This window comes from Cyprinodon tularosa, unplaced genomic scaffold, assembly GCF_016077235.1.
Source record: "Cyprinodon tularosa strain WSP-4 unplaced genomic scaffold, ASM1607723v1 ctg92, whole genome shotgun sequence".
In the NCBI taxonomy this organism is placed as follows: Eukaryota; Metazoa; Chordata; class Actinopteri; order Cyprinodontiformes; family Cyprinodontidae; genus Cyprinodon; species Cyprinodon tularosa.
Genome location: NW_024039696.1, coordinates 44,958 through 57,496, shown reverse-complemented (window position 1 = coordinate 57,496; position 12,539 = coordinate 44,958). Strand labels below are relative to the sequence as shown.

At 37.4% G+C, this 12,539-nt stretch overlaps 2 protein-coding genes across 5 annotated transcripts in view; one reads left to right on the top strand and one right to left on the bottom strand.

The window, feature by feature from the left end:
- The first annotated feature begins 1,882 nt into the window (after positions 1 to 1,882).
- LOC119776244 lies at positions 1,883 to 8,189 on the top strand. Of its 4 annotated transcripts, none has more exons than XM_038274545.1 (12): positions 1,883 to 2,050; positions 2,155 to 2,194; positions 2,292 to 2,442; positions 3,946 to 4,034; positions 4,249 to 4,373; positions 4,467 to 4,633; positions 4,715 to 4,784; positions 4,867 to 4,900; positions 5,094 to 5,121; positions 5,224 to 5,318; positions 7,006 to 7,657; positions 7,868 to 8,189. In XM_038274545.1, the coding sequence occupies exons 1-12, from the start codon at positions 2,028 to 2,030 to the stop codon at positions 8,062 to 8,064; spliced, it is 1,671 nt and encodes a 556-aa protein (XP_038130473.1). In that variant the 5' UTR covers positions 1,883 to 2,027; the 3' UTR covers positions 8,065 to 8,189. The 4 variants fall into 4 exon arrangements, with proteins under 4 accessions (XP_038130473.1, XP_038130477.1, XP_038130476.1 ...); XM_038274549.1 differs by lacking the exons at positions 1,883 to 2,050; positions 2,155 to 2,194 and adding exons at positions 3,394 to 3,511; positions 3,611 to 3,662 and having other exon boundaries at positions 2,308 to 2,442; XM_038274548.1 differs by lacking the exons at positions 1,883 to 2,050; positions 2,155 to 2,194 and adding exons at positions 3,394 to 3,511; positions 3,611 to 3,845 and having other exon boundaries at positions 2,308 to 2,442.
- LOC119776233 (proton myo-inositol cotransporter-like) overlaps positions 8,184 to 12,539 on the bottom strand; it is a 49,170-nt gene continuing 44,814 nt past the window's right edge. The window contains exon 8 of the mRNA XM_038274526.1: positions 8,184 to 10,957. Coding sequence (XP_038130454.1) covers positions 10,731 to 10,957 — 227 coding nt within the window. The 3' untranslated portion in view covers positions 8,184 to 10,730. The remainder of the gene's footprint in view (positions 10,958 to 12,539) is intronic.

Sequence of the window (12,539 nt, the reverse complement as noted above, 5' to 3'; positions counted from 1 at the left end):
ATAATCCCTTTACAAAGCACTTCTTTAAATATTTACAAATAAGAAACTTTATTTTTGTAGCTCAAAGGAATTGTTTAGACATGCCAGTACTAAACAGGTTAGAGACAGATAGGGTAAAAGACTGCTATGCAAGAGGTTTAATGTGACACCTATACAGAATTATAGCATCAGAATCAAAAGAATCGGCAGTTAATAAATTAAAAGCCTGTCTTCTAAGACAGATCTTAGAAGAAGATCTATGTGAGAGTGATTGGACAGAGGCATGTAAGGAAGCTCAGACACAAACAATAAGTGTACGACTGAAATTATTGCAATATAAATGGTTGATGCGGACTTACATAACTCCAGCTATTCTGCACAAGTATAATGAAACTTCCTGATACCTGCACAAAATGCAACACATTCAAAGGTTATTTTTATCATTGCATATGATAGTCTGAACATATAATGTTTTTCTGGAAAGGGGTGAGGGATATAATCAATAAAATGACAAGTATTAATCTACAATTATCAGCAAACACAGTTGTTTTGCACTTATATCCTCCTGAAATGCCTTTGAGAAGAAGGAATAAATTTTCCTTGACATGTGTTTCTTATAAGCCAAGCGTCTTATAGCTTTGTTTTGGAAAAAAGTCCAAGCACCGCATGTAAATGACTGGTCGAAAGAAATGGTAACTAACATGGCCATGGAAAAAAATTATTATATAGTGAATGGTAAATGTAAAAAATTTGAGGAGATAAGGTATCCATTCTTATCCTTTCTGGAAGAGTACGGAGGTATTTTGATGTCAAGTGTATGCTAAGAAGCATTATATTCTTCATTTTATTATTTATAGTTTGGTTCTTTCTGTTATAGTGCTGTAATTTTAATTTGGTGTATGTTTGGATTTGTTTTTATATACTGTGCTGTGTTTTGTGTGTGTTAATAAGAATGTTAAAATGTAATAAAAAATAATTGGGCAAAAAGAAAAAAAAGAAAAATGTTAATAACATCCATATCCACATTTAGTTCATATGGAAGAGGATTAGGGCCACTGAAAAAATCAAAAGGGTTAACTGATTTTTAAATTTTATTTCAGTATAATATGAGATTAAAGTCAGAATTCGGAGATTAAAGTCAGAATTCTGAATGAAAGTCAGAATTATGAGATTAAAGTAATAATTCTGAGATTAAAGTCAGAATTTTAAGAAAAATGTCAGAGTTTTGAGGAAAAGTCAGAATTATGAGATTAAAGTCACAATTCTGAGAAAAACGTCAGAATAATTTTTTCCCATATTAAAATGAATTAAATAATAATAATAAAAAACAGTTAACTTATTTTTTATTTTTTCACTGGCCCTAATCATCTTCCATAAGTTCATGACCCAAGTCCTTGTGTTTTGTTTTTGTTTTTGCTTTTTATTTCCTCTATAACTAATGTATTATCTGTAAACAAATCCCCACTAACCCATGTTGGCTACCTAATTAATGCAAACCTGTATTTCTGTTGCTAATAATTTATGTATTATTAAGACAGGTAGGTTATTAAAAGCCATATAATTTTAATGGAGTATCTTTGTAATTATTTCGACTGGTTATTTCCTAATTAAAACACAAACAACGTTTATTGGTCTACTGCTAGTGTGGATCAGAATAATATGGATGGATGACACAGCTATAACAGCCTTGGTTTCTAAAAAAAACAAAAAAACAGCCTTGGTTTCTTTAAAATTCAAGTTCAAGTTAAAATAACTTGAACTGTTTCAACAAATCCCGATTCTAATTTAATTCTTCACCAATAAGTTTTATTAATAATAAGAAAATACTGCCGTTAAAAAAATGTAAAAGACAAATAATTTAAAGTAAATTCGCCCATTTCCAACCAATAAAAACAAAGGAGCTTCCTGACCTAGCAGCGCGTGCGATATGTTCAACCTTCGCCTCGCGACCCACCGTTGACAAGCTCATTAGCTAAATATATATGTCATAAAATTAACCGTTAAACGTTGGTTTTAAATAGTTTTATCGGACCGAAACTGCCAAAGAAATGAATTGGGTCGGGGGTTCCAGGTAAGAGTCGAATAAATATTTTTCTCAGCTGTGCAGTCCTGAAATGTACATGTTAGCTTGTGAAATGTACATGTTAGCTAGCAAAAATGGCTGCTCTCTTTTAGGAATCGGTTGGTGATGAAGAATGATGCAAAAAAGCAAAAGGTAAGACATGTATTTTAAATTAATTGATGGTTTTTACTAATTGCTCGTAAATCAGCCGCTTTTTGGTGTAATTTATTATTTTCCATTTATGTCAAAGGAGTTTTTTGCGAAGAAAAAGCTGCAGCAAAAACTACAGAAGCTGGGAGTAGCTCCTCCTGCTAGCTCTGCAGGAGACATCAGCAATGGGGGCACAGACCTTCTTACCTTGTTTGTTGTCAACCAGATAGCTTCCACAAAAACTAATCAAGGTAAAGTTACAATCAAACAGCCATGAAAAAAATGGAAATCATGTTAAATATTAGAGTATGTATCAGGAAATTCCCTCATGATGCTTTTTTTCTCTGGAAATTAGTTTATTGCTTTTAAATAAGCAAAAATAACAAGTTTTACATAGTAAATGTAGAATATCTTAGTGCACTTTATTGAAATCAAGAGGAGCTTTAACCCAACCCAGGACCTTCTATTTTGTTTTTATCTTTTTTAATGTTTACAGTCAATTAGGACTGAAACAATTAAATGGATTAATTGATTATTGAAATAATCATCAACTAATTTAGTAATAGATTAATCGTTAACTGGAGTTTAGATACTCTAAAATGTATCTTTAGCTGACAAAACAACTAACCCTTGAGCAACAATTGTACCAAAATTGTTAAAAACAACATGTAAACATTTTGGATCTAAGATAAAAATCTTTTTTTTCTGTCAATATGCTCTATCTAGAACTCCTCATGTGGAATCGTTTTAGTTTCACCTGGTTTAATTTAGTAAAAAGTCTTCTTTAAGGAACCTTTTGCTGTCTGATTATTAATCTGTTAATAAAAAAAATAATCAACAGATTAATCAATTTGCAAAATAACCATTAGTTGCAACCCTACAGTCAATGTCATATTACATCAGCCAGGGCAGGATAGCTTTTCCAAACCACTATTATATGCAGCATAGAGCTTTAAGGCTTCACCAATGCTTTAATTTGTTTTATGCAAATCGTGTCCTGAAAAAAATGCCTTAATCTTAATAAATTAATGTCAGCCTGCATGTTTCAGTGTTTTTTTTAAAGAGTAAAATTAGAAGAAAAAAATAGTGAACAGGATGGGTTTGTTAGGGTTTAAGAAAAAAAAGAATCATTTTTCTATAAAACATTTAATCTAAGTAGTATTTAATGAAATACTAAGTGGTTTTCCATTGTTTTCCCCCAGAACCTCCAAAAGTAGCCACATTTGGCAGGTCTAAAGGATCCAGGCATAAGATTGTTCTTCCAATGAGCCCTTGTTCTCCATCCCGTCTCAACTTTGTGGAGGGAGCCGCTCAGAGCAGGTGAAGCTGGTGAAATCCACACCACAGGGCAGGAACATCGAAGCCTTTTGATTATTTGCACAAAGCAAACTGTTTGACTTCTTGTCTGTTTTAAACTAGTGTTAAAGAGATCAGGGAACAAATGAGTCCACAGAGGTTCAAAAATAGACAGGTCAGTTACTGCATTTGTAAAGTTTAATACATTATTTTATTTTTTTAACAAAGTAATAAGCTTCTTTCTTAAACAATCACAAGTTATCACCAGTATTGGAGTCAGTATTTTCAGAGAACTGTGCATCTGACTACCTGCCATCCATTAATGACCCACCACCGTCCATCTCCCCTTCAGGCCACGGTTTGACCAAACAAACAGCCATGAAGCAATATTCTGTGTACATTTAGACAGTAAATGAACACATTTGGCGTAATGACTAATGAAAATCTGGTTCTTCCAGGATTTTTCCTGCAAAAACAGGCCCAGACACAGCCTCTTCCTCACTATTCACCTCCACAGTGGGACACATCAACTTTGCCACAAGCTGAGGTGATTGATTGTTCATAACACTGTAGCATTGCTTTTTTTGTTTTGTTATATTTGTCATATTGCACAGGCATGTGAAAATTTTTGCTTAAAAGTTCTGTAGGAATCCTGAAAATGTCTTTAGTTAGTTTAGTTAATGATGGAACCTGTGCTGTTAAAACAAAGCCTGTCCATCTTAGTTTAAATGAGTGTTTAAGTGGGTTTGCTGCTGTTGTAGTTTCAGCCCTTCTCCCAGCCCAGAAGTATGACGGATCCCATATCCTGGTCTGTCCGATCCAACCCACCCCCTTTCCAGCTGGGAACCCCCACATCCCAATTCCTATTTGGAAGCCCAAAACCAGAGTGAGGAAGGAAAACACAATTCAGGAGATTTTATTTTATTAATTTTTTTGTTTTTGAATTAAGATCATTTCTATGTATTTTTTTATTTTACAGTAAAACTGAAGCAGGAAGTTATGGTGAACATTCAGGTCCCTTTATTCTAAATCAGCGGGAGCCTGAACAGCCCACTCTGGAATTTCCAAGAAGCCATTCTGAACCCCTCCATCTGTTTGAAGAGGAAGACTTCCCAATTTTTAATGAGGATAAGCATGGGAGAGAAAGTAAAAAAAAAAACTCCTGAAAACCTTACCAAAAACACTATGATCTCTTTACTTTGCTTAATTTTGGATGTGTTATCTCAGGTGCTCCCTTTGGGGATGCAGGAATGCAATATCTCAGAGAGGAATCATCAGTGAGACCTCCATCCCCTCAGTAGGAGTCTATAATTTAATGTATTTATTGAGTTTTTCTTTGTGTCATTTTTATTTTTTTTCCCCTTATTTTTTTCTGTCAGAACTGTGCCCAATCCTCAGGCTTCTGGAATGGAGGTAAGACCTCTAATCTTAACAGTTTGTCTCCACCTAGTGTTGGAATCTGTGCGTGCAACTGTTCTATTAAACCAGCAGAGGATAAAATGTCCAAAGTGTCATTTTTACACAGCTTTTTTGTTGCTGTTATTTTCTTCAAATTGGAGCATTTGACGGGTTTACTGTTTTAGATATTTGTATGTTTCTTTCTCAGCTTTTCCACTGCAGTGACACACATTCCTGTAAGTTTTGTGAACATCAAGTAGGGAGCTCAGTCATTGTGTGTATATGTTGGAAGTGAAAAAGCTCCCTGAACTGAATAGCCGTGTGTTTAAAACCCACAGCATGTCTGGGAGAGAATGCTGGGCTTTTGGAAAGCTTTGAATACTCGCCAAGTTGCTCATGCAGAGGAGGTTACCCCAGTTCAGACTCCAATGATGTAAGTTCATTTGCATTTGTAAACCTTCGCCAATTTCCTGAATTACTATCAGTGTGGATGTCCCTCTTTTTTCACTCTCATAGTATTCATAGCTTGAACTGGAATGTGCTAATTCCTAAAAGGATTGCTTCTATCCCTTAGTTTGGATGAAAATCTTTTATTTAGTCATGGATTGTGTTAAACCTAGATAGTTGGTGAAAATAGTGAAAAGAGGCTCTACTCTCACCTCATACATATTGGGTTAAAGAGGTTTTACAGAAATCAATGAAATTCTCCTCTAAAGACTGAATTATTTGGAACCTCTTGTGATTCATCATTAAGTCTCTAGACCTTTAACTATGTGATGTAGGTTAATGGGCTCATTCTGTGTGTTTTTGTCTTGTTAAGGACTATTGCAAGTCTTTTTGCCTACAAGATTGTTATGCGTGGTTTGCTTAAAATCACAGGTAGGATCAGGGCATTGGCAGACAAAAGGCCAGAACACACCAGTTCTGGCCTCAGAACACACTGACTCCATAAAGAGAGGCTATGGCTAGGCAGGGTGAGAAGATCTGTACAGATATGTTTTTTTTTTTTTTCTGTCTCTATGCTTGTGCTATACACAAATGAAAATTTTTCCCACATTTGACGTGGACAGATTATGAAAAGTCATAAAATAAATTCAAAAACAGCGGTGCATTTTATAAAGCAAGGTGAGTCTGTGCAGCATCTCAAACCAGAACAGATACAAAATTTTCATGTATTAAAAATATAATGAGATCTAAGACTAAAGAAAAGAAAACAGTAATAAACACTGTGGGGCATTTTATATGCCGACTGAGGCAAAGAGAGGTGATTCTCAGAGAGAAATCAGGGAAGTTTTTCTTTCTCTTTTTCATTAAGAGGTGAGAGAGATACGCCGCGCTTACCTGCATTATCTAACCCTCTTTATATAGTTTTTTGTGAGGATTAAAGAGGATCACTATCCATTTTTAGTCCTCCTTAACTCCTATCATAGATAAAGTATCTCTTAAAAATGTTTCATTGATTGTTTTTGCATGAGCCTGTCCTGCTTGCTGTGTCTGCTTTGTGCCACTCCAAAACTGACTCGTTCTCCGTCTGATTAACAGATTTTATTTTGTATTTTCCCCCAAAGTTGATGTGTTTTACTCTGTAACTGCGTCGCTCTTCCTGTCAGACCCATTAAATTACTGCTGAAGTGTTCTTTTAGTCTGACGAAAATAGACTTGGGGTCCATCTCAGTCGGACTTACGCAGCCCCCCCTTTGCGTAAAATCCGGTTGGGTGGGATCATCCTAATCGACTTTTTTAATGAGCGCTAAACGCTTCCAATTTGCTTTCAGATCGGAGGCAAAAATGGATTCGGTGTGTTCTGGCCTAAACACCTTTAAAGGGTTTCCGCGGGTCATTGAAATGTTTTATTTTTTAAATGAAGGCCTTAATTGGCATTAAAATTCATTAAATATGCTTATAGTGGCATTTAAAATGCTTTTTAAAAAAAAGTTAGTTTATAAAACAATTTCATCAGATATATTATATCAGATATAACTGGTTCTGCGTGTTTGCGTGGAACTGAACTGCTAAAAGACCCACAGCGTTACCTCATAACGGATTGTTGAACAAACTTGTTTTTTTTACATTAGTAACAGCCTATTATTAACACTGTTCTTTACTCCTATGTTATTTAGGATGAACCCTACTGCGAGTCATGTCCCCAAGAACCTGCTTTTTATTCGGATGAAGCCTGCTGTTCTGATGGTCGTAAATCAGCCTCACAGAGAATTACAGTCCTCTCCCAGCAGCAGCAGCCTCTCACCCCACTAATGAGATCCAAAACGAATGTCAGAGGAACCCCAAACATGACGCTGAATGAGGCCATCACAGATACTGCCTCTGGAGGCCAGCAGACAGGGACCTTCAATGCTCCGTTTTCATCTCCTCGCCCTATAGCTGAAACTCAGAGCTCAGAAATATGTAGATGTAAGAAAATGTGCAGCGAGAGTCAAGACGTAGGGACTCAGACAGCCTACACCAGCGCAGCTGATACTCAGGATGCTTCAACCCAGTGCAGCTTTGTTGAAAACACAAAGACCAGAGCCTCTGGCTTCCCTTTGCTTCGACCAGCTGTGGACGCGTCTCAACAGTTCCCAGCACATGAGAGGGAGTCCGAAGTGGAGCCACAGACACTCAGAGCTTCATCAAAAGGGCCAGGAAGTAAAGATGGAGTGGCTCTTTTGAGCTGGAAGAAACCAAAGAATGCCTCAGGAGGCATGGCTTTCAACAATGTCACTGCAGAAAAGAGACTCATCAAACCTGTAATTGGTATTTGGAGCCTAAAAGGTATTACTCAGAGTTGGAACCATATATTTACATACCTCCTGAAGTTTTTATCTCACTTCTTGCCATTAGATCCCAAATGTTTCCTGCATATGTAGAAATAGTACTAAACAAGTAATAAAAATGGGATAATCTTTTATCAGCTTTGTGCATTTGATATTAAAGTCCTGCTACTTCGTTAAAAGCTGTACTGCCCTCATGTTTCGCACATAGGAGAGGAAAACGGGGGAATGAGAGAGCGGACTGGGCCAGATGAAAACAACCCTTTGGTAAGAGAGGTGTTCGACAGGGGAAGACAGGAGGTCACATCTGCCAGCAGAGGTCACACACTCTCAGAAGAGGAGGAGACGCTTCGAGAAATAGCCGACGTTTTACTCCTAATGAAGCAGAGGAGGAATGATCAGGAGTGATGGAAGGAAAGGAGGCAGACATAGGAAACCTGACATGAAGTATTCATTGTTCTAGCTGAAAGAAGCATAATTTAATTAACTGTATCAAATATATGTTATCTAATAATAAAACAAAAAGCTTTCACTTGGACTCTCGAGTTTATTTCGGTCTTCATTTACATACAACTGCATGGAGATTTTCATCCTTATATAATATAAACTCTAGCAAAACATTTACATCTTGAACAATAATCAAATATACAGAGATTTATTTATTTTTTTTATCTGGGTGCTTATTACCCAATAAGATAGAACCATGTAACTAGATCACATAAGGAAAAAAAAAAAAAAAAGCAACCAATTTTACCAGAAGTACACATTACATGGCTTCTGCCACAGAAAGGTGTTAAAACATCTGGATGTAGAGGGCTTAACATCACTGTATCCTATATGGACATCATATTAGAGGTACACAATGAGTTTAATATTTTATCAACACATCCTCTGTGGTGCAATATATGTACAAAATTAGTTTGTGTGGTTTCAAGACAGCTTAGGGAGGTTTTTAGCCTACTACTACACATCACAGGCACTCTACATGTCAAATATCTTTAAAGATGCCATGTATACAGTGCCTTTGAAAAGTATTAATTCTCCTTGATCCTTTTTTATTTTATTTTTAAAGCGAAACCTGAATGTATTTTAGGGCTGCTACTAACGATTAGTTTGCAACTCAATTAATTTGTCGATTATTTTTTGGGATTGATTAAGAATAGGATAGCCAAAGGTTCCTTAAAGAAGGTTTTTTACGAAATTAAACCAGGTGAAACTAAAACTTTTCCACTGAAGGTGTTCTCGATAGATTAAAAAATTTTTTTCCATCTTAAATGCAAAATGTTTAGGTATAATTACTGCACTAAATGAGTTGCTCTGTCTGCTAAAGGCCTGTTTTAGAGTCTATATTCCAGTTACCGATTAAGTGATTATTAAATAAGTTGATGATTTTTTCAATTAGTAATTAATAAGGATTAATTAATTGTTTCAACTCTAAAGTACTGTATTTTATTAGGTCATTAAGGTAGACTGATATAAAAAAAAGAAGTCCATAGCTTGAAAATAAAGGAATAATCTAGAGCACAAAGCAAGCATGTTGATCTGATTTGAACTGAATAGTCAAAGTCATAGACAGCTAACACTGAGCCTTCACATACATGGTAATGGCACCATTATGCTGTGGTGATGCTTTTCTTTAGGCTACTTTTCTTTTTGTTCAGTCACATAATATTCCAATAAAACACATTATCCTTATAATAGGAAAAAATGGACGATGAACACTTCTGATGGCACTTTATACTTTTTTCCAGCAGTGTGACTAGAGGTGGCACCTTTCTCTTCACATAAAGCAAAAACTGTGAGGTTTAGTGACTGGCTGCAGGAAACTCCCCTCTTTTCACTGACATCTGTCCTTAAATCACTTTTTTGGTTAAATATTTTACCACATGAGGGCGCTACTCTCCTGCTTTTTAACATTGTTTGAAATATTACCTTCTCTTGTATAAATCCCCCCTGGTTTTTTTATGCATACTGGTGTCAGTTTGATAAATAAATCCTGAATTTATAGTGACAATTAATGCAGCATGGGAGTTCATGGTCATCTTTATTAAAACAGATATATTTTAATAGAGACGTGAATTATGCTGGATCTGCCTTCGGGAACCCGTCTTTTGGGCATATTTACTTTATTGATGAGTTATTTTTACACAGTTTTATTCTTATTCATTTTTACTTCCATGGTTTTTGCTACAAAGGGACCTCTTCCTGAAGTCGAGAGCAAAGCAGTAACTACACACCGGTTGATACAAAACATTGCCAAAAATATATTAAAGCAGACTGAAACAAAATGTTCTTCTAGTTTGTACGTAAGGCTATGAAGGAAGACAAAAAGATAACAAATTTGAACGTAAAAAAGCCATTTAAACATGCAACGAATGCAACAAAAAAATAGGCATTAGGCACATTACACAGGCACTAATATTACCATGTACATTATAGTACTTTTTACTTGACTGCTTCATCAGAACATAATAGATTTATAGCGTGTCCAGTAAGCAGATCCTCTGAGGAGTGGTTAGTGGGACTCGTCTTGGGGGGGTTTGTTGGCACATCTTGTGGCAGTAGGATCAACATTAGAAAACTTCCTTAACATAACATTCCTGTGCTTCCAAAGGGGTCTCAATGCAAGTGTGCTAAGGTGTAACATTGTGCATGTCTGTTTATTCCTTTCCGTAAAACGCTTGAGACCATCAACAAACTGGAGACTACCATCTAGGGGAGCTAAAATTACTGCATTTATGCTACAAGCTGAAACAACACTAATCGGAACCGTATCTCATACTGAAAGGTATAACGGCACTATGGAGATACAACAAGTCACGACGACAGCTGTCAGGTCAGCTAAGGTGATGTGGTTTCCAAGCGACACATGTATTGTACCTTTTAGGAACAAAGTTGTACCAGATTATTTTGCATTGAGTGTTTGGGGAAACAGTCTCGCCTCCTGATCGAGGTCTGTCTTAACCTCACGGTGAGGGTAACCAGTGGCACCGATCACAAAATGAGATGGATATTATAGACCGGATCGCTCTTCAGGTTTTTCGGAGCAGGTTTCAGCAACGGGTAAGCTCTTCTTAGTCCACGTCCGACGCGTCGTTGTCCGACAGATGGTAATTGGAACCTTTGACGCGGATATACTCGACCTGCCGGCCCTCGTCCGAGTCAGAGGCACCGCATGAGCAGAGCTGGTTTTCAAACAGCGCCTCAATCTCCTCCAGGCGCCGGCCTTTGGTTTCTGGCAGGCAGCCGTAGATGAAGATGAAGCCCAGCAGCGCCATGCTGGAGTACAGAAAGAAAGCTCCTGGGGGAAACAGAAGAACGCTTGATCAGGAGTGGCTATGCATTATGATGAGGAAACTTAATACTGCAACGTTTTAGACTTTTAGGGGGATTTCTACCAGAAAACCGTCTAGAAAGGAATGCCTAGAATTTGGTTTAAGCATGTTCCAGGTTTAGAAAAGAGGTAGCCTAATGCTACGTTCACACCTAATGCTACATTCTGACCGCATGCTGCAGAAGCAGCAGTAACAGCTGTTTTACATGCAAGATCAATGGATGACATGCATCAAGGCGCATCAAAAGGTCTTACAGCGGGTGTAGAGCAGCAAAAGCAGCGTATCTTGAGGCATGTGAGCAGCTGAAGCAGCACCTCATGACGCGCATCCCAAGCAGCAGGTGCTGGAGTTGGAAAATTTTAACTTTTGCTGCTAAACACACTACATCAACCAATCAGAGAAGCTGATCTGATCTGGGAGTTGTCAGGGAGACAGACACAGCACTGCTTATTCATATGGCTATGTTCACTCCACTTATTAATGCATAAACTACCTTAAAATGTTGAAACCTGCCGGCAAAATATGTTCGATTTTATTATTCTGGTTCCTACAGTTTGGATTACGTACATGACAAATGCCTTCCAGCCGCCGCCAACAGTAGCAGAAAAACCTCCAAGAGGCAAACGGGCCAGAGGCTGTTGTTGAAGGGGATTTCCAGTGACAGAGCACCGATAGTGTACAGGGGTTTCATTCTGGTCCGACGGAGAAATAATATTTGAAGGCAGGATCATAATAATGATGAGGTGACCGCCCAGATGAAGTTTTCAGGTGGACTTTCCCACTTAAAAACATATTAAAACTACTTATAACAGCAAATATAACAAAGCCACTCTTTGCCATTGAACAGCAGAAGCATCTGGACACATTTTACTTGACTTGTACTTGAGGCGCGTCTGACCTAATGTGTACAAGCATAAAAAATGAAGCAGCAGAAGCCTTTTTGCTGCTTCAGGTGCTTGCGGTCTGAATGTAGCATAATGTGATTAAAGCAGCTGGTTAACATGCAAAGTCTATCGGTGGCGCACATCAAGAAGCATCAAAAGGTCCTGCAGTGTGTCTCGAGCAGCAGGAGCAGCGCATATTGATGCATCGAAGAAGCTGAAGCAGCGCCTCATGACCTTCTGAGCTTCACAAGCAGCAGCTTGCTGCTCGATGCCGCAGATCAGCCAATCAGACATTTAATTATTAAGTAATTAAATTAATGACAATTAATTGCAATTAATTGAATTCCTCCTTTAAAAAAATGTCAATTTATTCCTTTTAAATGTAGAAAAGTAGGAAATTTTGACATGGAAAAATGTGCGGGAACCCTGGGAAAAGAATCAGCCTTTGTGACAGCAAATCCAAACAGCAGCTATTACAGGATGCTAATCGCCTACACACTTCAGCAGAAGATTAAAGCACAAGCTGTTGAATAGAAATGTTTTACCAGGCTGAAATATTGCTTTCCGCCTGCCAGTGGGGATATGATGAAGGATGTGTGGCGTAACGAGGTTCTGTCAGCGTTCCACAGAGCACAAAACGCATCGGATCAGAAGAAATAAAGCA